General features: G+C 41.1%; 3 protein-coding genes across 9 annotated transcripts in view; all 3 read left to right on the top strand.

Annotated features, from left to right (window-relative positions):
• The first annotated feature begins 349 nt into the window (after nucleotides 1-349).
• Nucleotides 350-6585, top strand: scamp3 (secretory carrier membrane protein 3). Of its 2 annotated transcripts, XM_053862214.1 has the most exons (10): nucleotides 350-682; nucleotides 1572-1652; nucleotides 1877-1987; nucleotides 3016-3136; nucleotides 3211-3339; nucleotides 3677-3836; nucleotides 4017-4118; nucleotides 4226-4343; nucleotides 5420-5577; nucleotides 5647-6585. In XM_053862214.1, exons 1-9 carry the CDS (start codon nucleotides 632-634, stop codon nucleotides 5567-5569), a joined length of 1023 nt encoding a protein of 340 aa, XP_053718189.1. In that variant the 5' UTR covers nucleotides 350-631; the 3' UTR covers nucleotides 5570-5577; nucleotides 5647-6585. The 2 variants fall into 2 exon arrangements, with proteins under 2 accessions (XP_053718189.1, XP_053718188.1); XM_053862213.1 differs by having other exon boundaries at nucleotides 5420-6585.
• Nucleotides 6586-7043: 458 nt separating this feature from the next.
• Nucleotides 7044-12839, top strand: rnf115b (ring finger protein 115b). Of its 2 annotated transcripts, none has more exons than XM_053863274.1 (10): nucleotides 7044-7207; nucleotides 7644-7838; nucleotides 9052-9110; nucleotides 9194-9251; nucleotides 9323-9534; nucleotides 9666-9716; nucleotides 9788-9866; nucleotides 10943-11036; nucleotides 11479-11594; nucleotides 12315-12839. In XM_053863274.1, exons 2-10 carry the CDS (start codon nucleotides 7725-7727, stop codon nucleotides 12435-12437), a joined length of 906 nt encoding a protein of 301 aa, XP_053719249.1. In that variant the 5' UTR covers nucleotides 7044-7207; nucleotides 7644-7724; the 3' UTR covers nucleotides 12438-12839. The 2 variants fall into 2 exon arrangements, with proteins under 2 accessions (XP_053719249.1, XP_053719248.1); XM_053863273.1 differs by having other exon boundaries at nucleotides 7621-7838.
• Nucleotides 12840-14972: 2133 nt separating this feature from the next.
• The window catches only part of ash1l (ash1 (absent, small, or homeotic)-like (Drosophila)), a 28796-nt gene continuing 20137 nt past the window's right edge, over nucleotides 14973-23631 (top strand). For 2 of the 5 annotated variants that reach the window (XR_008414340.1, XM_053861817.1), the window contains exons 1-3: nucleotides 14973-15216; nucleotides 15842-15940; nucleotides 22395-23138. Coding sequence is in view for 4 of the 5 variants with exons in the window: in XM_053861817.1 (XP_053717792.1) it covers nucleotides 22569-23138 (570 nt within the window). In the remaining variant the exon portion in view is untranslated. The remainder of the gene's footprint in view (nucleotides 15217-15841; nucleotides 15941-22394; nucleotides 23139-23631) is intronic. The other 3 variants (XM_053861820.1, XM_053861819.1, XM_053861818.1) reach the window with 3 other exon arrangements.

Below are 23631 nucleotides of genomic sequence, written 5' to 3'. Positions count from 1 at the left end.
CATCTACTGGTGACACATAAAACTTGACTCGTCATCTTAGCACCGAAGAACTGATGACGATGAACACATATTTTGTAACAAAATCGTTTTTTTTTTAAAATCTAAACTGAAGGTTTAGCACAATAAAATGTAAAAATACTTCAATATCAGTAGCGCTGCCCATAAACAATAATAATTACGAAATAAAAACCTCACCTATTTTTAACATTTCACAACCTTTGAATCAAGCATAAGCACATTTAAATTAATACATCTCGATAACACGGTTTTAAGTTCCCGTTTTTCCGCCAGCGTCGCGGACGCGGTCACATGTTTCCCTGCCGCAGCAGTCACATGACCGCCTGTCTGGTTACTCCCAGTGCCGCGGTTGTTATTGCTACGGAAGAAAACGTCAGATCGCCCTGCAGGCTCGTGACAGAAGGCGGCTCGAGTGTGACCCGGCTACCCCCGGACTGGCGGCTGACGTTAACCGAGTTTAAGTGAAGTGAAAGACATGTACAGCGGAGGGACAGCTCGTTAGCTGACTGTACTGTTTGTAGTCACCCAAACCGCCTGCTTATTCCTCCTTCTGCACTGAGCATCCGCTCCAAGTGGTTGCTACTGTCAGCTAGCTTTAGTTTGATCTGTCATCATGTCGAAGTACACCAGCTTCCCGGAGCCGCTGGAAGACAACCCATTCCAGGTGAGTCCAATACTTGTTGTCAGTGTTCGTTTCGCTTTTGATATGATGCTAGAACTATCATGTTTCACGCGCTCATGTGACCAGTGCTGTATCACTCAGGCCTTTGGAGCTGTGCTCGTGGCCTTACAAACGTCGTTGACCAGCACCAAATAGGTTTGAATGCTACTCAAACAATTGCTTTTCAGAGTCAAAATGGAGTTACGTTGACTGAGTGGCTCTCAATTGTATGGTGAACCGCTGCTTCTTCACAGGTGGTTGAGCGTCTTCTAAGGATGCTCTTTTATTTCTTTACCGAATAATTAGTTGGTGATAAAGCTGGCTCATGATGGTGTAATGTTAATAATCCTATAGCAGTCTGTTTGCCGACAGTAGCTTTCCGCACACATTTAAATATAATCGTGATCTAAAACCAACTCAATTGTGAGTCAATAATAAACCAAGAGGATCTGACCCAGATTTACTGGCACATATACCTGTAATTTATTTTATTTTAACACTATCATATGACTTAAATACATTTAATGTCAGGTGATGTGATCGCTCTGAATTCTTCCATCACCAGCTTTAAATCTAACAGGATAGGTTTTGCATGTAAAGCCTTGTGGAGCAACAACTATGGTGTCTTCAAGTGTGAAATGCCGACAATAAACAAATAAAGATGGGGTCGTTTGTGTGTTTCTAACACACCTAGGTCGTACGTGCTGGGCTATAACACATCAGAAACAAGTGGTTTGAAGATAAGCAGGTCAATAACAGAACTCCCTGTCCGACATTCTGATCAAAATTCACCTGACTCGGTTACGCTTTGATTTCAATACACAGAACATACAAGCTCTGAAATTTCCTGTTTGGCTCCTCTTCAAAACTATTCTGTCTTCTGTGCTGCCAGGACCCTGCGGTCACTCAACACAGCAGCAACACAGGATACGCTACGCTGGACCTTTACAACCCATTTGATAACACGACCAGGGTAAGTCTTTTTAGATTTCAGGTTCCCTTGATGAGCGATTAGTCTGACCAGAAATGCTCAGTCAGCAGGTCAGGATACATCGGTAGACCTTATAATGGTCTCACTTTTTTTTGACTCAGAAGTCAAATTATACATCAAGGTTTTGAAATGTTGGTTAGCGTAACAGAGCAAATGCTTTCAACTGAAATAACAGTGATTTACACTTTCATTTTTTGATGGTCCAGCCTCCTCCTCCCTATGAAGCCACTGCCCCGCCTGCTCCTCCGGCACAGACTCCCCCCAGCAGAACCACACCAACAGAACCTCGGAACTACGGATCCTATAATAACTCCCAGGTACAGTCAAGCAAGCTAAAGACCGTGGGTCTCTCGATATTTTTACGTTTCCCAATCCATAGCAAAGCTATCTGGAAATACTTATCAAAGAAAGTACTGTGAGTTAAATGGGAATATTTTATATAAACCATAAACTGATGTGTTAAATAATTGATATCATGTATGTGGTTTACTTAGCAGTTCAGAACAGCCAATGAATAATAAATGTGTTTCTCATTTGACTAAACTCAGATTCAAACCAGAGCTTTTAACACTGAACCACAACAGAAGCTACAACATGAGCAATGATCTGAGTGTTACAGGCCAACTACAGTACTGCAATACGTCTGCAGTACACATACTATGTAATACCACCTTAGAACGTAATCACCTACAACTACTCCACTCATAACAACTACTACTTAACCTTCTCTTCCTCCTACAACCAATACTGGATCAGGTACTGCTGCATATCCTTTTTCTTCCCACCACTGCCAGTAGTCTTAATACTTAAAACCCATGACGTCCTCCACCAATATTAATTCATCATTCCCTCAAAGATTAGTATTATTACCCCAATTCTCCAATTCTCTGGCTTCCATTATTTGTATTAAACTGATATTATTGTCATTTCATTCACCTCTGCTTTAAAATCTCCCTTCATAATTACTGAAAATAGTGTATCTGATTAATCTTTTTACACTGCTAATACATCTTAAACTTTGATTGTTGACTTATGTTCACCGCTCAGTTAAATAGAAAACATGGTCCCATCATGACTGCATGATCATATTCAATGCTCTCCAGGAGCATGTCTTCCTCCTTAAGTGTGACAGGTGTAAGAAGTAGACTGTGGCAAAAAAAAAAAATCAGGCATCATTAAAGGGTTAATTTTACTGTGGTTCCTGCTATTTATGCAAATGTTATGAGGCATCTGTCGCATCTTGCAAGTTCAGTGGACAAGTCAGGCATGTTTAGCTGTAAATAAGTAGCTCTCATTTCTGCTCTTTTTTTAAACCGTGACCTTTCAAAACGATTTTGTGTCCCAGCCAGTGGTAACTGCTACGACAACTGAGCTCCTGAAGAAGCAGGAAGAGCTTGAGAAGAAAGCCCAAGACCTGGAGAGGAGAGAGAGAGAGCTAGAGTCTCACGGCCTCGGCCCTGGAGCCTGTAAGACGGCTGTGTTTCAACCAACTCATTAATGATTTCCCTGAAGTCAAAGAACATGTTTTTCCCTTCATCAGCCCGTCAGAACAACTGGCCTCCGCTGCCATCGTTCTGTCCCGTGGGGCCTTGTTTCTACCAGGACATCAGTGTGGAGATCAGCCAGCGCTTCCAGAGGATTGTCACCTTCATGTACTACTTCTGGATGTGTGAGTGGCGCAACAACCCAGTGGATCTTTAAGATCATTCCAGGATGATGATGTTGTTTTGTTGGCTGCGATTCAGACGCCATAATTTAGATTCCATCTTTGGCGCCGTCATGTGGTGATCCTTTTGGACACTCAAACTGGCCTCTGCTTTTGCTGTGTGAATGAGCTGCGCAGTTATGGGACTGGTGTATTTCAGCTGTGCATAAGTACGTCCTGCTTGTTTGGGTATGGACTGTGGGATATTTGTAATGAGTGCACAGTTGCTGGTTAACAAGTGTGTTTGGACAAATTTTTGGAATAACCTTGAGTCTCTTTTTTTTTTTTTTTTTTGATCCAGTCTGCACCGGCACACTGGTGCTTAACCTCTTCTCCTCTCTGGCCATCTTCTGTGTGGACACGGCAAATGGTGTTGGCCTGGGTCTTGCTATCCTCTGGTGCCTCCTCTTCACGCCATGCTCCTTTGTGTGCTGGTATCGTCCGGTTTACAAGGCCTTCAGGTTTGTTTAGGAACAACTCGCACAACCCTTCTGAACACACTGCCATTCACTACATTCCTTTTGCTCTGATCACTCTTTCCTAAGAAGTGAATCAATAATGTTTGTTTTCCACCCATGAAAAATATGGTGTTTTTTAATATCAAATTACAAAGAAGACTATTTCGTGTCGCCTCTGTCCAGGACCGACAGTTCCTTCAACTTCTTCACCTTCTTCTTTGTGTTCTTCGCACAAGTTGTGGTCTTTGTCATCATGACCATCGGCATCCCAGGATGGGGGTTCAGGTTTGTGATTTTTTTTTTTTAGGTGTTCTTTTTAGTTAAAGATGTAAGACCACATCACTGCTGAAGCTCACGCTGAAACTAATATTTTCATCGTCTTTTTATTTCAGTGGATGGATTGTTAGTCTGGCTGCTCTCAAGGCCAGCGTGGGAGTGGGTGTGATCATGATGATCACTGCAATCCTCTTCACCGCCCAACTTGCTATTGGGGTTTTCATGCTGAAAAAGGTAAAAGTTCTATAGAGGCACCTCTGGGTTTGGGGTGGATGAGGCTACCTTCTGGAGAAAGAAACCTGAAGTTGCCATGGCAAATGGGTTGTGAAATATAACATTTTACCCTCTAACAATGGTTCTCAACCCTTTTTAACAATGTTCTCCTTTTTAAAATATTTTTCCAAACAAGTACCCCCTGACAGACAATACTTTAGTCACCCATAAACCACTGTCTCAGCACTGTGTAAATGTTTTAACTGCATACAGTTATACGTTATCATTATTAATAAACCATTTTACCTATTTAACTGGTAGCGTAGACAAATATATAAAAACAGCTTATTAAAATAATAATTAACTGTTTTAAATTCGTGCCGAAAAATTGAGACTTGTGGATGTAATTCCCACATACACATCAGGTATGGGGAGCCTAAGTCTCCGCCCCCTTCCAGTCGGTCCATAGGACCTAAGATTGGGGAAAAAAATGAATGCAAGTCTATGGGGAGATGAATAGCAGGGCTCTCATGGCATTAGAATGCATCCTTCAAATTCATAGACATATGAGGGATCTTTGGTATATTTCAAGCGAGATCAGAAAATAACTTTTGTCTTCTCAGCTAGCACAGTGAGTAAACCATGACTCCTTTGTTATAGTCCAGATGTCCGGTTTTCAGTGATCTAGTGCGTGATCATAAACCATCCTAGTACAATATCTGTACATTATCTGTATTGAATGTATCCCCGGAGGACCTAGCTCTAGGGGTTACATGTATCTCCATTTGAGAACCACTGGTTTATAGACTCAACAATGGTTTGGACTGCGGACGGGAAAACGGCTGAAAACCTGGTGGGGGTGTTGGGTCTCTTTGGCGTTTTACTGCTACTACTGAGGTTTACATTTGGTACTGCTGTATCATAAAGTGAGTTGGACACAGCATGATGCACCAACTGCTCAATCATTGGCCAAAGGTTATCGGGAGATGGGTCAAGTCTCAGTAGGATAGTTGAGCGACAATGTAGCATGTAACCTGATTAAAAAGTGTGAGTGTCTGGCTGTGTGGTGAGCAACTACATCAAGTTTGTCTCCTCAGGTCCACAGTCTCTACAGGCAGACTGACGCCAGCTTCCAGAAGGCCCAGGCTGAGTTTGCCACAGGTGTCATGTCCAACCAGGCAGTTCGCCAGGCTGCTGCCAATGCTGCTGCCAACGCTGCCCAGGGCGCCTTCACCGCTCCCCGATAAGAGCCAGGGTGGGTGAGAAGGAGAGCGGTGGGAGGAGTTTCTGCCTGGGTGAAGATTTACGTTTTTCATCCTGGCAGGTGACTGGAATATTTTCATTCCCGCCTCTGCTTGATACCAAGTGCATGAGCGACACAGGGGTTCAAAGTGTGCAGAGGAAGCAGTGCCAAATGAGGAGTCGTGTAAGGGATGTAAATGTGGTTTGTAATCGAGACACTGTAATAATAAAAAAAAATGACAGTATACAAAAGGACATAATTATGGTGATTTTGATAGCATTTTGCATACATGCACGAAGCTCCACGGCTCTGCTTTTTTTTTTTTTTTAAATCTGTTTTCATGCTACGCTTCATCTAAAAAAAAAAAAAAAAACATGTTGCACAACCACAGATAGTTTCTGTTTGATATTGGGGAAGTCTATAACAAGGAAAACACAACTGTCATATTTGCAGTCTGCTCATGCCAAAGGGAATGGGAGCAACTGTTGTCATTAAAGTGAAGCCTAGACTCCAAATACCTTCGCCAATAGTCTTACATTGCACATTATGATACATATAAAGTATAGGAGCTGAACTTTTGAGTGATTCAGAAATGCTCAGGTCTTGTTTATATTCATCCATTTGCAGACACATTGGTCAAATCTCTTCCATAAACCGCACGAGCATCTCTACTCAAATGGTGAGAGCTCACTTGTACAATAGATTTCCATCGTGGATACAAAAGTATGAATGTCTGTTTTCATTATTCTTGACGTTTTAACATTTGAAGGTAGTGGCGTGGCTTTCGCCGAACTTTGTGTTTCCTGTCTGTCTATAAGACGCTTAACACTGAAATGATGCCATTCATCAGTTGTTTTGGTTCAACAGCATTTCTAATGAGCTATCGAAGTAACTGTGTTTTTCTGTTATTTAAAAATGCCTCGACTTAAATGCCAAAATCTCGTTTGTGTTTGTCTTTGTTGGTTCTGTATATGGTGATAATTACAGTTCACTCGCTTGTTAAAAAAATAAAAGTCTCATGCTGAAGTTTGTGTCCGTAATGATTCCAATTCTGTTTAGGTTGACGCAATGGTATCAGGTTACGTCCAGCTGAGGCTTTTATTATGGTGAGCCTCAAGTGAGTTCCATGTAGCAGCCTGGTGTGACCTTCCAAAAAAAAAGTTGCTGGAGCAAATCCCAAGTTTTTCATGCAGCAGGTGGGGGCAAACTGGAAATGCAGCCAGGGCAAACACACAAGCAAGGAGGCTGTGTCCAGACGCAAAGTGTCTCAACGGCGACTGACCACTACTGCATTGTGCCGCTCAATGTCTTACTGCCTTTTAAATGCTGTTGCTAGGAGATCGATTTTTTTGCTCTTTATTTTAAAACAAAGGCTTATTATCAAGATGTCGGTAATATAAATTCATAAATAAGATGAAGAACACTGGTTGTATGTGTTAACAAATTTACTTTATTTCTATAATCCATGATCCAGTTTAAAACTGACTCTCAGAACAGCGATCTTTGGGTGAAGACCAAAACACTTGTTAGTTTACAGTGACTTCTAGTTTACAAAAACTGCCCACAGTTTAGGAGCACTGACCATATCGCTTGAATATTGGCCTCACAGAGTGAATATTGAGATATTGAGGAAGAAAAATGGGTAAATAAAGTCACTTCTAGACTAATGAACTGCTACGTTGCAGTGAAGAGTTTGATCAACGTGACTGAACACACATTTCCCAGCCGTTTTGCCTGACTATGTTTGGTATCCTACTTAATTTTTTGTCTGTAAAATATGATAAACTAAAGCCACCACCTTACTTCATGTTCATTCACAGACTTATCAAAGCAACATAAATCATGTGACACACACACACATATATACATACATATATATATATAGCTCTTCTGTTCAGAATAGGCTCAAATGGTTCAATGTATGTAAAGACTCTTACTTTGGTAGTAGCGACACCTAGTGCACAAGAGTGTAATTGTTTTGGTTGCTCTTTTAATGTGAATTAAAATGTCATGAAACTTTATTTCCATGACATGTTCCACTCTGATGTGAATTAGGTGGCATGTGGACTGTGTCTCAGCTCAGGTGGATTTAAATCCGGACCTATTCGCGGCTGCTCGGAGGTTCCACACCGACCAGGACTGATACGGACAGGACTTATATGGGCACTGCGACGTCAGGGCTTCGCTTCGGGGTGAATATGGCGGAGGCTGCTGCACCAGCGAGCCGGTTCTTCTGTCATGGCTGTAAATGCGAAACCAAACCAAAACTCCCGGTGAGTTCTTCTCCCAAACTTTTGAGCAACACACACACACACGCACGCACGCACGTGGATTCGAACCTCGGTTCCGGCACGAACGCTGCTCTGCTGCACCGACAAGACGTGATCACACTTATTTGCCTCCAGATCAGTTGGAATGCCAGTGTTTTTCAGTGACCAGGCTGCTGGCGGCGGAGGTTTACTAAAACTCGACACTGTCTATCTGTTAGTGACCAGTCTACAGGTCCGTGTTTCCATATTTAGACTCGCACGGTGGGCGTGTCTGAGTCCAGTTGTCTGCATGACATAGTCTGCCACCTGACCCCGGTGATGTTTGGTGAGGCAGAGGTTTTACGTCATATTTAATCAGTCGACAGTAAAGGGAATGCACATTTGTCTCCCTGACCACTGCGGTAGTGCAGTTAGAAGAGATGAGTTACAACAGATAACGCTGCAAACATACCAGGAGCACGGCATGACCATGTCTCATGGCTTCATAGTTGCTCGGGATTTTTGCGCGTGGATACAGTTCAGCTCTGTCGCTCAGACCAGAGCGAAGTGCGGCCCGAGGCCTGTAGTTACATGGCCACCGTCACATACGGCGAGTGTAGCACAATGACTTTTGTCTTTTTTTTTTTTTTTTACAGATAAGATCATAATATTTTGTATTTTGTTTGCCATTACATTTCAATTCTAAATGGGACTTGTGAGTGAGTTTGGCGTATTTTAAGTAATACATGCTTTATTTGTCAAATAGAATTTTTCTGAATGTATTGCAACTCAAAATAAATTCTTAAATATTAAAAAATATAGACTATTTTGGAATGATGTGCCCTTTCATGTTTTTGGCATCACTCTTTAACAGTTACTACTTAAATAGATCATCTTCATCTATCTAATGATTTATAATGAAGATCTCAAATTAAATGGATATAAAATGAGGTGTTATGTAGTGATATCTCATTTTATAATGTGTGATCACAGTAATTAATATCTTTATTTGCAACATTTGACCCTTTTTCCCCCATTTGATATTGTTTACATTTCCCCCTTTATTATGTTTGCTGGCCACTCACTCCAGTCCTAGTGTATTAAATTCAATTGCCCCCCCTTGCTGTAGTTTCTCCTCAAATGCAAGAAGCAGAACACACATTAACAAGTACAACTACTCTCCAGCAATTGGTTGAACTTCAGACTGGAAAACAGCCTGTGTTTCTCTTCTTTTTAGGACTTTACCTGTCCTTCCTGTGAGTCTGACTTCATTGAGGAGGTACCAGAAGACTCCAGGTACTGATGAGTCATCACTTTTTGATGTCGGGAACTCCTCACAAGTGATGTTTTGTGTCTTATTTTACGGCTTTGTGGTCTAGTCTCCTGGAAACCAGCATGCCAGAGACAAGTGAAGAGTCAAACTCAGTGTTCTCAGAAGTAGGTTAACTCAGCTACATGCTAAATCCCCACTCGTCTGACTTGTGTTGTTTATTGTTTTGCTTGACAAGTTATGGCAGTTGCTGTTCATGGAGCGCGCCGCTCTCTTGTCACACCCGCCATCTTCAGAGTCGGAGCAGGACGACAGCGAACCCCTGTCAGCTGGTCTAAGCCGTCACTCTCCTGATCCCACCGTCGTCGATGAGGATTCAGAGCCAGAGTCTCTGCCCCAATCCGAGTCGGAGCGATCGTCCAGAACGCAGCAGAGTCCTGCAGTGGAAGGGTGTGTGGACACGGTATAGAGCAGAATCAGAACTGTGTGCAGGCAACAGATCGTAACCTGTTAAATAAAGCCTTATATGTGGGTTCTAAAAGTGAATAAAACACACACCTTCCCTTCTCCTCTCTCTCAAGGATGCTGCAACAGTTCATGGACCACCTCTTTTCCAGTGATGGAGCTTCTCTGTAAACAACATACAGGTCTCTTTGTCAAGGTGTGATGATCTCCCCGCTGATATGTTTGATCTCTCTCTCAGATCAGATGTGCTGCAGCTGTACTCCAATCCAGGAGACTATGCGTGGGGTCAAGGAGGACTGGACAACGTCATCTCAGAGGTCAATGATGTGTGATTCTGTAAAATGTGGTATCTCAGGTACATTGGGTCCCATGTGTCCATTGGATTGTACAAGTGTTGCATTGAAGAAAGTATAGGGTTAGTGTACCAACAAGGCTGTACTAAAGTACATCTGAGTAAGTGTAATGCTCACGCCAGGCAATGCATAGTGAGTTCAGATTGTAAAGGCTGGTGCGTATCATGTTTTAAGTTTGTGTGTCTGTCGCGAGGTCAGTGACTGTTCCAGACCTCATCTGCTCAGCCATAACTTAGATCTGTGAGGTGGTAACACTCTCATGTTTCTCTGTCCGTCATTAAGCAATGCTGCTGGGATGGATTTTCCCAGAATTCCGATGAACCAAGTGGAACCATCATTATTTCATTTGGAGCTTTATGACAATGCATGTGATATCACTTAAGGGCAATGCAGGAATGACAGGCCTGTAGCCCCTTGAACACACCAATCATCTACTTCTGGAATGTTTGCAGCGTGAGCTCTTCCAACCTGTTCTTAATATTGGATGGCAATTTGGGCAGATCCTGACATCAGGGAGTTATTGGCTCTTCAAAGCGAGGATTAAACCCAGTCCTTCAGGCCTGGGGCAAGTTAACAGAAAGATGGGCGACATTTGGGCAGTTGCTGCTGTTGTTGAAGAACTTGGTTTTGCAGTATATAACACATGAGCACATATACAGTATATTGTCTTGTGATTTTTCTTGTGCGACATAATCACATCACCAGATTTTGAACTTGGTTTGCGTGAGCATTACTTATAAATATTCATTTGGCTGTCAGCTTGATGACTTTATCTATACACTCATCTAACTTCTGGTGGGTTCCTCAATGAGGACTCCCATTGAGGGTGTTCAGAGTTCTGACTCGAATGTCTTATACTATCTAAATGCCACGTATTTCATTTGTTTCCTTGGACATCCATTCCTCTCACCATGGTAACTTTTAACTGCTGTAGAAAGCAGGCTGATCTATTGCAATCAGGACGCTATTGTTCCATAGCAACCGCAGTTCATCATCCAGTTATGCCATCTCTGACATTGCTATCTGCATCAATTGTCTAGTTGGCTGAAGAAGTGGACAACACAGGCCCACCTCCTGCAGAGAAAGACATGATTTCCTCGCTGCCTACCGTTTTCATCTCTCAAGAGCAGACAGGTTCGACTCGTCCGCTTATCCATCATATCCATCAATACCCTGGAATTCAACCTGTATTACTGCTATTTCAAGTACTGCCAATAGCTACTGAATTTGTGGGAACTACTCCCTCTACTATAGCGATTACTCTACTACTACAACTGAATATGATGGTGCTTGCAGTTTTGCTACTCATACTGATTCTTTGACCACTAAGGCATTTCAGCTTTGTTTTCTACTTCTATACTGTACTAGCATTTTAATACTCTGGATATTATTGCTGCTACTCCTGCATTGTAGTACAAATATTAACTCATCTTTATACAAATCAATTGCTCTTATAAGACAGCCAACAATAAAATGTGTTTTTATATTTCAGAGTTAATGAATAACTGTATTCAATTTAGAACCCATTTCTTTTTTTCCTTGTGTGTCTTCCTCACATATTTGTTTGTCATCTCAGAGCGCAGACTGGAGTGTCCGGTTTGTAGAGAAGAGTATTCATCAGGGGAATCAGTTCGGAAACTTCCCTGTCTCCATTACTTCCACAGTGAATGTATAGTGCCTTGGCTGGAGCTGGTAAGAGGGACCACTGGCTGTGCTCAGTTTGATGAGATTGTTTGATGAATGGCTAAAGGTCTTGTGGTAAGGTCCAGTGGAAACAAGTGGATCTGAGGTGGTAAACTTCCCAACAACATACATGTCTGTATTCTTCTAATAGTACTTTAAATCAAAATCATTGCCTATATTGCCTTAAATTATTTCAGTATTGGATCATTATACAAGATTCTTTTTAACTTAGTTTAAAGCTTGGCTTTATTTTTTATGAAGCAATAGAATCCAGCATAGTCAAATAAAATCCATTTTCATTTTGAATGTTTTTTTTGTTGTTGTTGTCAGCCACAGGATGTCCCCTGAATGGTTCGTTTGTGTTCTGACACCTGTCTTTCAACACCACTATTATCTTTTGCAATTTGAGCCACTGACCCATTTGTTGGTCCACATCTTTTCTGTGTTAGTTTTTGTCAGTACACTAAAGCTGAGTTCATGTTATAATGGTAAGAGGAGATTTCGGCACAACATCACGTAGGATTGTCCTAGTGGTTATGGCTATATACAGTTCATAAATCAATATTTTTAATCACTAATCCAGAGTAGTGTAGCAACCTTTATGTAGTCATGAAGCCTCAGGATTTCTGATAGCAAACTCAAGTGTTTATAAATATGCTTTTGCGTGTGATAAATGATAAGGCCTGTAAAATGGTTTTTGTATTGAAGTTACAACGTCTCCTTCCACAGCATGACACCTGCCCTGTGTGTCGAAAAAGCCTGTGTGGTGTCGATAACACCATCCCAACGGCAGCAGGGCGCCCAGCTGCTCGCCCCATTCGGACAGATCCACAAGAAAGTCAGACGATCTGAAGCAAAAGAGGTCTTGGTCAGTTGTCCCACTCAGAAGGCAAGACCCTTGTTGCCTGTGATTCTTATGACTACTGAGTGAGTTTAGCACCAGTGATGGGGAACTCAGCTCAAACTCAGGTGATACAATTCTGTACCACATCGAAGGATGTTGCAAAAGTGGCGAATCCATCCTATTTCAATCAAGATGCCGAGATGTGGTCTTCCCAGGGCTGACCCCTGATGTGGTTTCCTGATGGACTGATTTGATGATATGAACTTATCATTCATGCAAAATGTTCCACAAAGTGAGAGCATCACACAGCTGTATGACGACTGTTGGTGAATCAGAATCCTTGTACTGTGAATATGTAGTGGTGAAACTATCGCTCCTTTTTGGGGTCAACCTGTAATTAAAAACTTGAACCTGTTGAGTTTATATCATCAGAATGCTGTTGTACTGAAACAAATTGGATAAAACAAAATGGGTTGTGATTCATTCGAGTATATTTTGTACAATATATGGGTTAAATGTAAATGTGCACCAAAAATAATTTCCTCTGTAATCAGCTAGGATTTAAATTTGAACTAAAAAGTTCCAAAGATATGCACCTAGCTGCATATAATAAAACAACATTTTACCTTTAGCAGTCAGCATAATTTAAAAACATGCATTCAACTGCTGCTGACCATGTTGCTGAAACCTATAAGTGCGTTTCCAAGTAGGCTAAAGTCCACCGTTTTGCTGTCAGGGTTTACATTTTTTAGTATTAAAAAGTATTTGATTTAGTATTTAAAAAACACACAATACAATTCTATTTCATCACTTCTCTTTTTGGTTTAGTTAATTAGCCATAAACTCCACTGACAGCAGCCACAGGCAGAGTCATTGTTTATTTATCGGCCAGTTGATACTGCTGATTGAGCTGTTTATACAGTGATGCTTTGTTGACAGTTGACTGTCACATATACGGTCCAGACTACACACACTTGCCCAACGTTAGCTTTTCAAAACACTCTAGAAAACTTGTAAGTAATTTGAGCTTTCTCTAATTATAACTACACTGGTGTGATGTAGTTAGTTTTCCTCCAAATGTACATTTACATTACATTACATTTGATGTGATCTTACTTTTACGTATTTATTTGCACAACAAAACAAGGAACTATAGGAAGCATGCAATAGTGAATACGTTTTGTGCTGTGAAGTTATATTATTTTATCGGAAATTGTTGACGACAATACACAGAAAATGAGTACATAAACCTAACTGAAAAAGGAAAATACATCTTCAAATATAAATAATGTGAGAAAGCTTTTTTTGAAGTCGAGTGCAGGTGAGGCCGGGTTGTGTCAAGTTTTCCTGATATGCACTATCATAAAGATACATGGCCCAGTTTAACATCTGGCAGACACAGGGCGGGTGGTGCAAAATTGTCCAAACTCGTCCCACTTCTCTGTCAACTTTGACTTCTGCCATCGCTTGGGAAAAAAAAAACTCAAAATGCTGCTCCTGCTGACCAACAAAGTTGTTATCATTGCTAATTTGCACTCACTAACTTGACACGCAGAATGGGCGATGACCAGGCTGACAGAACTTGGCTGCAGAGTACGATGCTGTAAAATGTTTTAATAGGGGCCCACAATTCACCTGCGTATTTGAGACAGCGTGTCAAGAAGATCAGGTATGAGTGGGGTTTTTAACCTCTGTGATGAAGGTTATCTATTGAGGTTCTTTTTGTTTTACTGATTGTAAACAGAATAGCTCCAGAAGGGACCAACGTATTTCAGTATGACTCTCAGGGTTGGTTGCAAGCTACATTTCTTACAGAGTTGTCTCTTATTCTTCTCATATGTCTTTAAGGAACTCTGCAGTGCTACTGCAGTCTGTTTGAGCTCATCATACGTGGAATATCTAAAGTGAAATGGATTGATAAAAGATACTAAAAAAAATCTTAGCTCTATGTGCTTTTCTATGTTTCTATGGAAATGCAATATACTGTATGATTCTCACGCAAACATCCAAGCTGTGTTAGTGCTCGGTACATGTGGAACCAATGGATGAGGTTATTGTATGTTTAGGGTGTTTTACATGTCTTAATTTCATCATTGGTTGAGCCATGTCTGCGATACTTTTACATTTTGTCTCTTGCATTCCACATAAACTCACAGTGGACAGTCATCAAATAAATCCTGTTGGATCGTTGGAGGAGAATGTGGAGTGCCCAAAGGAAACACTCGGTCATGAATGTGTCTCAAGCTTGACAGGTATTGAAATGAAAGGAATGCAATAAGGGTGTCAAGTCTTTCAAGACTTTTGTAGGACACAACAATGGTTTTGTTTCAAGTACCTGCAGACGCTTAGAGAAGTCACTCGCAAACTGCCTAGTACCCGGGCATTCAGTGGAACCCAAAAATAGAAACTAATACATATTTTCATTGACCAGGGGCCGCAGCAATCGCGTTTGCTCTCCCCTCCCTCCCTCCGTCCCTCTCTGTTTCCCGGGCGCCCTCCTCGCCTGGTCCGCCTCCCTCCCTCCCTCCCTCCTCTCTGGGAGAATGCCCGTGTTGTACTGACACAGTAGCGGGCTCAGTAGACATGGAGGCCCGATTAACGAGCCAGGCCCGCGCTGACACATCCAGGCCCAGCTAACGGCGAGGCGCTGTGTTTTTGGGAGCATCTGTGGACTGCTTTCGGACTCACTCGGCTGTCAGAAAGGTGGAATTATACGCGGACGAGGGAGGAATACAAGAAGACTCGCTTCGCCTCTGTTGATTCAACGCAGGCGCCATTTTGTTGACAGTTAGTGTTTTTTAATAACCTACGCTACGCGGCGTTTGTTTGGTCTACCGATTGGAATATACTCCCACATTTTCATGCGTATTCGCGATATAGCCTTTGGAATGCGATTGTACTCGGAATACGCTTTTGGCCGACGTGCTAGTGCATCGTTAGCCTCTGTAGCTGAGATGTAGTTACACGAGTGGCAGCGAGAATGTGACGGAGATTCTGTGCATCACTCGTCCCAAGCTCTGTCATATTCTCCTGGTTTATTTGGCTCTTTAAATAGTAGATGGTCGGTTTCCAGCGGAGAAACGAGCGCTTCATTGCCCTTCAGCGACAGCGACTTTCTGTTATTATTGGTCCGAGTGTAGCTGCTAGCGTCTTACTACATGTTTTTACTCTGATTTGGAATAAAGCCATGCGACGTAGCGATTTACAAATACCGAATATCATCGTCGTATTTCCTACGTCAGTCCTGTGCTATTGAGTTTATATTTTGAGGTTATGAGTATTGTTTAGACAGCACTGACTCAGACATAAGCAGATCTGCTTATTTCAATGCACCCACGTCCCGTAAGAATCAAATCTGTTTACTTTCAATCGCGGAGAGACGCTTACGTTTTTGTGTTTTGGTTCTTGCTAGTTCAGCACTTGGAGTTAAAATGTGTCCCCCACGTTGATGGACAAGACAGGAGGGAACGCAGCCGAATAATGTGAAGCTATATCTGGATAAATAACTGAGGTGAGTTTGATTCAAGAACGCGTCTCTTTTTCTGCAACGACCAGTTCAAATGAGCTCGTCGGATTTCATGAAGTAATGGATGCTGTTTCTTATATGTGAAGTTGTAGAACGAACTCATTCGTTTCAGGTTATTTAACAAGTGTTTGATGCTATTCACTGTATTGTACGCTTGTTCGTCACCGATGTATAGTCGTAGTTTTGTATTCTACTCGTGTGAACTTTCTTATCACTGAGGAGAGCTCGGATTTGTGTCCAAACTGACACCTGTCATTCCGGTCAGGGGTCTCTCTTCCAGTCTCGTTTCCTTCAGTTAGGAGCAGGTCCCCCGCAGCGCCCCCTTTATGGTCGGCGTCTGTTTGTTTTTTTTTCCTATATAGAGGTATTTGTTTGTAATCATTTCAGTTGTTTCGATTAGGATCTCTCGCTAAATAAATAACAGCACTCCCACTTAAACTCTGCAGAAGTATATAACAATTAAATATAGGTGCCTCTTTTCACTCCACCACTGTTCAAGACACAGCATGTTGTGCTTAGAAGGAATTTGGCAACATTTCCCCCTTTTCACCTCAGCACTGTGCTAATACCAGAGGAGTTAGGGCCATGGAAGTGACACAGAGCTCCAAAGGCAGACGCCAGACCTCCTATGAATGATGTGGGGGTGGGTGGCGTGGATACTATTGCTGTAGCCAAAGGGAAATCAGCAGTTATGAACGTGTGCAAAAGTGAGTAAGGAGGGAGGGTTTGAAGGGGAGGAAAGAAAGAAAGAGGAGGGGGCTGAAGAAAGTTGTTTATAGTCATCTGGACTGTACCATTTCAATGATTTTTGTTCAGTAGAAGGTGGCCCTGGTTCATTATTATTATTCGTCAACAAACGCAATTCAAGTCACTGTTATCACTAATTGTGTCTCAAATCAGATATCATTACTTAGGATGTTTGTAAAACAAGCATTAATAAACATAATGTATCTTGGTTTGTAGATGCTGAACTAAATCATCAAGTCAATGCAACATATTTTATTTACTGACATGCTGTCTTTTATTACCATGCCATGCTGAATTACTGCCACTTTTCTACTTGTCAAAACAACAAAAAATAGTATAAACAGTGATCACTAACAGTGATCTGCCATCAGCTACATTCAGTATGTGTGAAAAGTAACAACAAAATGACATACTCCACTTGCCATTGGGAGGCCACCAGTTATAAGCAGCTTGTTTACTTTGACGTAAGATTCCAATGAGGTGAATCTCAGTATGCTAAATCAAAGCAACTTGCAACTATCTTTCTGCTGCTTTTGTAACCTGAATTCTTGTTCAGGTTATGAAGTAGTCAGAGTGCTTCCCTTGTATTTCTGCATCAACTTCAGTAAACTACAGGGTTTTTATCATCGTGCCTAAAATTGAGTTAACATGGTCATTTATTTTCTATTGCTATTTCCTTGTGGGTTTTAGTACTGGAGTTGTTTTTTTGCAAATGTTTCTATAGTGTTCAGACTGACATGCTAGTCATAAAATTATGAGCACCTGTCACAGTCTTTTGCTGTTCCCCAGCTGTGTGGTTGCTTGGGTAGGACTGGCTTGTAAATGTCATCTTATGTTAACTTTCTCAACGACAATATCCACCAGCTTCAGTTGTTGAAAACGTTATGCCTGACTTGATGAAAGGGTGATTACTGCGCTCATTTAATTTAGCATGTAGTGTGAGCAGCCACATACCAAGGTATTCCACTGTCTGAAGTTCTGAAGACCAGCACTTGAGCATAAATGGTAGAATAAGTATTCTGGCGGTGGCCTGGTCTGATTTGCCAGTTTTCCAGTATTTCACCACAATTGTTGTATCAGTTGACACAGGTCTCTCATTTTCTAAAAGACGAAACATATCATTTTTCGTTGGACACTTGATACAAGAATACATCCACAGAAAAAGCCCCTTAAAATGTCAAATTGAAGTATTTTGAATTCACCTCAGTCACCACGTGTTTACAAGTAAAATCTTTGAAATTCTATCAAGTATATCCCCTCCTTGAGAATTCACCAATTCAACAAATATGTACACATGGCAGGCTTCAAGCTAGGATTTTGAAACAGGACGGACTACAAAGCCGCGCCCACAGCCCATTCCCCTCCCAACACACCATGTCAACGACTGATATAACATCTTACAATGTAAAAAAAAAATCCTGTAAACATGTTTGTACAAAAATAACTTTTTTTTATAAAAACAAACATCTGAGTCAAATAACTTATTTTATATTTTACATTTAATAAAACGATTCTTTCCCAGCTCTTTCAAGCTATCATGTCTCCAGTTTTCTTCATTTCTATGATATTTTCATGCATGCATGCCAAAAAAAACCCCGCCAATATACACCTTAAAGCCATGAGTTAGTTTTGGAGTATGGAACTTATGTATTTTCCTGCTGCCAGCCATGTCAGACATCTAATCTAATAATGACGCGCTTCCGTGCGAGATTATGCCGGTAAACATGCGATGGTCATGATACTACTACAAAAGGGTTGAGAAGCTGCGAAATTCTTACACATCCGGTCAAATTACAGAGTGGAAACACCCTTTTTCATGGAAACCAGTGTGATGAAACTATGAGTAGGGCACTAATAATCAGGAATGTAGGGCGTTCTGCTGAGAAAGTAAAAAAACGGGTTGAAATCATATATTTACTCATACTTATATATTCAATATTAATTCAAACATCTGTGTCAGTTAAATATTAGACAAGTTTTCTAGAATGTACAAAAGACAAAAACGTAGCACCAATAATCAGCATAGCCTTTGGAGAAATAGTAAAAAAGAAACCGTTCCTCAGTGAGATTTGGAATGTGACTGCAGACTTGTTTTGAGTGTTTGAGGTGTGAGGAATGTTTTGGTTCTCGTTTGGGCTTTCCTTGGGATGTGTGCCATTAGTGCCTGTCAGAGAGTAGGTGTTCCGACATAGCTGCTGTCTGAAAGCCCAAGACATTGCTATATTTACTCTTTTCGAATGCCTGGTGTATTTATCAATGAGGGAGAACGACACATGGAACTGAGTTGGGGCAAATGGTAGACTAAATGTGTTTTTGATTAAGGTTGGACCACAGTGACTTAGGTTCAGTAACTTTAGACTGTTTTCCACTTTTTAATTGAGGGGGATGTTGGAAAAGTTGGGAAAATCTATAAGACAACCCTGATATTGATGGACTGTGATGAGTCGGTCAGATGGGGGTTATTTTGATTTGGTATGTGTGAAATGGAGCAATCGAAGTACAAACAGAAAGGAAGGAGCAGGGAAAGCACAGGCAAAAAAATGGACTGCGTTTTCCTTTTTCTATGTGGTTCAACAAAATCTCCACTGTTGAGGCCCCGTAATCAAAAACAAGCAGACAGAGTCCCCAGCTATGCCTGAATGGCTTTTATGGTTTGATGCATTGGTCTTGAGGCACACTGTACTAGTCATCTTTTTTTGTAGGGATGCGCCAAATTGAAAATTTGAAGCCGAAGCGGAAACAAGTTTCAAATGTTTTAGATGATAATACTGAATATCTAATGTGGTGAAGATTTTTATAATTTTTTTTAAAAATGTTGCATATAGTCAACATATTTACATACATACAGAAAGTTCATTGTGTAGATGACTTTTTTATGTTTCACACTTTGATTTTCAAATAATAATATTAAAATTTCCCATTATATAATGAACTTTTAATATAAACAGATGGCTCTGGATTGTTTGGTTGAACACTCATTGCAGACTGAAATTCTATTTTCAGTCTCCAACACTTAAAAAGAACCGAAACCACTGTATGCAAACTTTGAATCACACTTTGTATTTAAGCGTCGCCATGATGACGGTTGGTACTGACCAGAACTGGCGCTTAGACACTGTAGTCAACAACGACGTGTGACATGGTTTGAAAAGTCAAAATCATTTCCACTTGTGTTGAACTGCTCCTGCTTGGTCACCAGCCGACTGGGCAGCGAGCCAGGGAGTCGAAGTTATCACTGCTGACGTGGAGAGTTGTGTTGCTGTACATTTCTCGGTGCTTTGAAAATGGAGGAGTGTGTTGCCAAAATTTTGTCAGCGGAGGTCATTTCACCCACGCGGCGCATTTTTATATCGACATATTCTACTACGTCATGTTGTTGATAAGAACTGAAAATCATCGTCCAGGCAGTTTTGCATGGTGTTTAATTGTGTCACACATCGCTATTTGGCTTTGATGACTTTTTGCCACTGAAGCCGAATGTCGACTTTTTGCATCCCAACGTTTTTGTAGGCGTTAAATCATGTCATAACGTGCTTTCTTTTAGTGTAGCGCTGTTTATCTATAAGCTGTTTAATCCATGTTAAGTTTGTTTTCAAAGGAAGTCCAACTTAACAATTTAAAATTCAGTTAAAAAAATGCTTAATGTATTGAAACTCGTACATCTGAGATAAATGGATGTCAAAAATTTAGTGAATTATTTGAAATGAAAGAATGGCAATCTATGGTAAATGATTTTGTTCTGCCTGTCAGCCTTCCGAGTCTGTGCCTTTCAAACTATCAATAGTTGGAGATGTATGAGCTGGCAAATCCTGTAATGGGCAGATAATGGTGAGTCAAACAAGCATGACTTCAAGACAGCTGGTACACTGATTAGTGTTGCAGACAATTTGGGCCTAAAATTGTGCTCTGGATGGAGCATTGATCAATTGCCTCACTAAAGAGCAGGTTTCGGCTGGCTTATTTAAATCTGTAATTCAACGTCTGTAAGGAGCATAGTCTTCATTTGCGTCATTACATTCTTTCACATCTGCATTAGTCAGGAGGTAAGACTCTAGAAGAAACCCAAATGTGGACTGAAAGTCCCTAAAGTACCAATCCCACTGGCTATGAGTAATCCATTGGAAAGATTGGGCATGTAAAAAAATTACCCCATGACCTGACATGTGATAATCAGCTGAAGAGGTTTGAGAGTACATCGGAGTAGACCATGAAAACCATGTTTATTTGTTTAACCTCACATTGCAGATGGTTGACAGTTAAAAGGTGGTATTTTACATTCAAATAGTGTGTTGTTATGGAATTATCAGATGTTGTAGAGTGCACGGAAGCTACCAGCATATCGACTGTCACTGTCCTTTGATACTTCTGGCAGTCAGGAACAGATAGTGAGATCCTCTGTTTAGTCCCAGAGGGCCAATAGGGCTGAGGTCACATCTCTGCTAACACTCTGAATCACTTCATCCTTATTAGGCACTTCAATTGGTTGGGTGAATCAGCTTCAATCGTTCACTATTGATAGGGAGTCTCAGCTGCATGGATTAGGTTGTCCTTAATTGAGACATTCTACCCTCTCTTATCACTGTGGTGAAGAGAAGCTTTCCCAAAGTACTGCATTTGCTCGTTTACACTAATGTCCTGAAAGTGGCTCATTTGTCTTGTTTAATTTTGTGTTTGGCACTGACTCATTCAGTACTGTAAGTGAATGTACCATAGTTCAATGTAAAGTGAGAGCATTCTGGAGCATAATTTATTGGAATCATTTATTATGTATAATATTGTATATTATAATGTTGTTTTGACTTAATTTTCAATATTGGTATTTCATTTAGTAATTTGGGCTATTTCCCCCTTTTTGGGGAATAACTTTTTTTTTTTTTAGTAATACTTCATCAGTACTTGCTACTTGCTAAGACCTGTAACCCAATTTGTGCTTTTGCTTGTTTCAGGGCTGCCCTCTGACTTGGCATCCATTATTGTTTAGACATTAAGACAGTATGTTTGATTGATAGTCGTAATTGCCACAATTGAAATTTTCGCAGATTTATTTAGGCAAGCATATAGTTGCTTGGGGTATCAGTGCACGTGGCAACAGGGTTTCCTGCTTTTTCCTGATTTTTGTTGTCGTTTGGTTTTGTTTTTACCCCTCAGAATGTAGCTCTAACTGTGTCTAGTTTTTGAAACCTGCCATTTTTAAGAGAAAATAACAATTTAAGCATGCTGTCAGTGGCAGTAAAAAGTAGGAGAGTGTGATTTGTTTCTAATCTAATCTAGTCCAAACAACAAACCCTCAGCGACTCAATTGTACACACTGTTTTGGCTGCATTTCACACATTTTCAACACAAACAAAGTTGTGTTGTATTTACATTCTGTACTAAGTTCATCATTGAACATTGGGTTCTAACTGCTCATGTGCTGCCCTTCCTATTTGGCATGGTTGAGAAGTTGCATTACAAAATGAACTTTTTATGAATGACTGACTGAGTTGGTGAAACTCAGGCTGTTTCATGTTTAGAAGTTGACATTAATGGTGTTAAGTGTGGAACTCCACCTCCTGTGTGACATTTAGTTTTGTAAATCATCAGTTGCTGTCATTTCATTTTTCTAATTTCATTTAGGTGTTCTATATTCATAAATGCACTTTACTGCAGTGATTAATGTGAAAATTCTCTTCTGCTTTTTGTTTCTTGACAGCAAAAGGACAGAGAAAGTGAAAGGGCAAACAGGAAGGAATAGGAAGTGAAAGCAGCCTCTCCAAAACCAGGAGACCTTCCTCCTTATGTTATACCCTTCACCCATCTCTGGTTTCCTGTCAAATACTACCTATCTCCAGTTATAGTTTAAAAATACACAATTTCTTCATTTCAAATGGATCAGAGGGGTCAGGGGAGAACAGCAACTCCTCCCCCACCCTCAAGTGCTCCTGCAGGAGAGCGAGATAAAGAGGGCGAATGTGGAAAGAAAGAAGATGAAGAGGAAACAAAGAGGGATCGAGAGAAGGATGGATCTGTTGCAGCCTCTGCTACAGGTGCCAGTGGGGAAGGTGGCGTTGATGGTGACCAGTCTCACTTTTCCATTAAGGAAAGTAGCCTGTCGGAGGGCAATGTCAAACTTAAGATTGGCCTCCAATCTGCAAAACGGACAAAGAAGCCTCCCAAAATCCTGGAGAACTATGTATGTAGACCAGCTTTCAGGGCAACAGCGAGGCACACAAGTCGTGGAGGAAATGGAGCTCGAGGAAACCGCACTGTGGCAGGTGACAAACTAATCAACAAAACCCAGAGTCCTGCTCAGAAAGGGAAAGAGAAGGAACCAAGTCCCTGTGTCAACAAAACTGCTCCGGCAGTTACATCCTCAAAATCTACAACACCACCACCACCTGGGAACCCGACCACCCCTTCTCCATCTCAATTGAATGGAACTGCACCTGCTAAAAGGGTAATGATCAATCACGTTTTATTTTGTTTTGGTAGAATTTATGCCTGGGAATAGCCACAATTGTACCAAATAAAATATTTTGAATATGTTGAAATTGCCCTCACAGGAGTGTCAGAGTAGTGGTTCCCAGCAAGTAATAACAGCATAATTGCATAGCTAAAGAGCAGAGCATAAATAGTTCTTCAGCTTTCTTTGTATTCCGCGTCACCCTGCCCATTCCCTCTGTCTGTCTATCCTCTCACTTTGTGGCCTTGTTCCATAAACCCCTCCCCTGGTTGACCCTTCTCTCTCGCGCTCCCTCTCTGTCCTCAGTCTGACCCTGATAAATGTCATTGAGTTGAATGTAAAGCTCCACCCACAGAAATTCCCAGGAAGGCTGGTTGGGCCGAAAAGAGTAAAGAATTTACTGATTTATAGTATAGGCCTTTCTCCTAACGTGCCACACTGGGTTTAACTTGGCCTGAAACATTTTCTTTTTCTGAAAATACATTTT

The sequence above is a fragment of the Synchiropus splendidus genome, chromosome 4 (assembly GCF_027744825.2).
Source record: "Synchiropus splendidus isolate RoL2022-P1 chromosome 4, RoL_Sspl_1.0, whole genome shotgun sequence".
In the NCBI taxonomy this organism is placed as follows: Eukaryota; Metazoa; Chordata; class Actinopteri; order Syngnathiformes; family Callionymidae; genus Synchiropus; species Synchiropus splendidus.
The sequence above is the reverse complement of the archived record's forward strand: the minus strand, read 5'-3'. Positions and strand labels throughout refer to the sequence as shown.

What these genes read in the sequence shown, in the direction of transcription:
- scamp3 (XM_053862214.1), top strand. Translation starts at nt 632, where the DNA reads ATGTCGAAGTACACCAGCTTCCCGGAGCCGCTGGAAGACAACCCATTC. An exon ending in TGGAAGACAACCCATTCCAG is followed by an intron (nt 683 to 1,571) that starts GTGAGTCCAATA and finishes CTGTGCTGCCAG; the next exon opens with GACCCTGCGGTCACTCAACA. An exon ending in GGGTTTTCATGCTGAAAAAG is followed by an intron (nt 4,344 to 5,419) that starts GTAAAAGTTCTA and finishes TTGTCTCCTCAG; the next exon opens with GTCCACAGTCTCTACAGGCA.
- rnf115b (XM_053863274.1), top strand. Translation starts at nt 7,725, where the DNA reads ATGGGCACTGCGACGTCAGGGCTTCGCTTCGGGGTGAATATGGCGGAG. An exon ending in AAACCAAACCAAAACTCCCG is followed by an intron (nt 7,839 to 9,051) that starts GTGAGTTCTTCT and finishes TCTTCTTTTTAG; the next exon opens with GACTTTACCTGTCCTTCCTG. An exon ending in GAGGTACCAGAAGACTCCAG is followed by an intron (nt 9,111 to 9,193) that starts GTACTGATGAGT and finishes TTTGTGGTCTAG; the next exon opens with TCTCCTGGAAACCAGCATGC.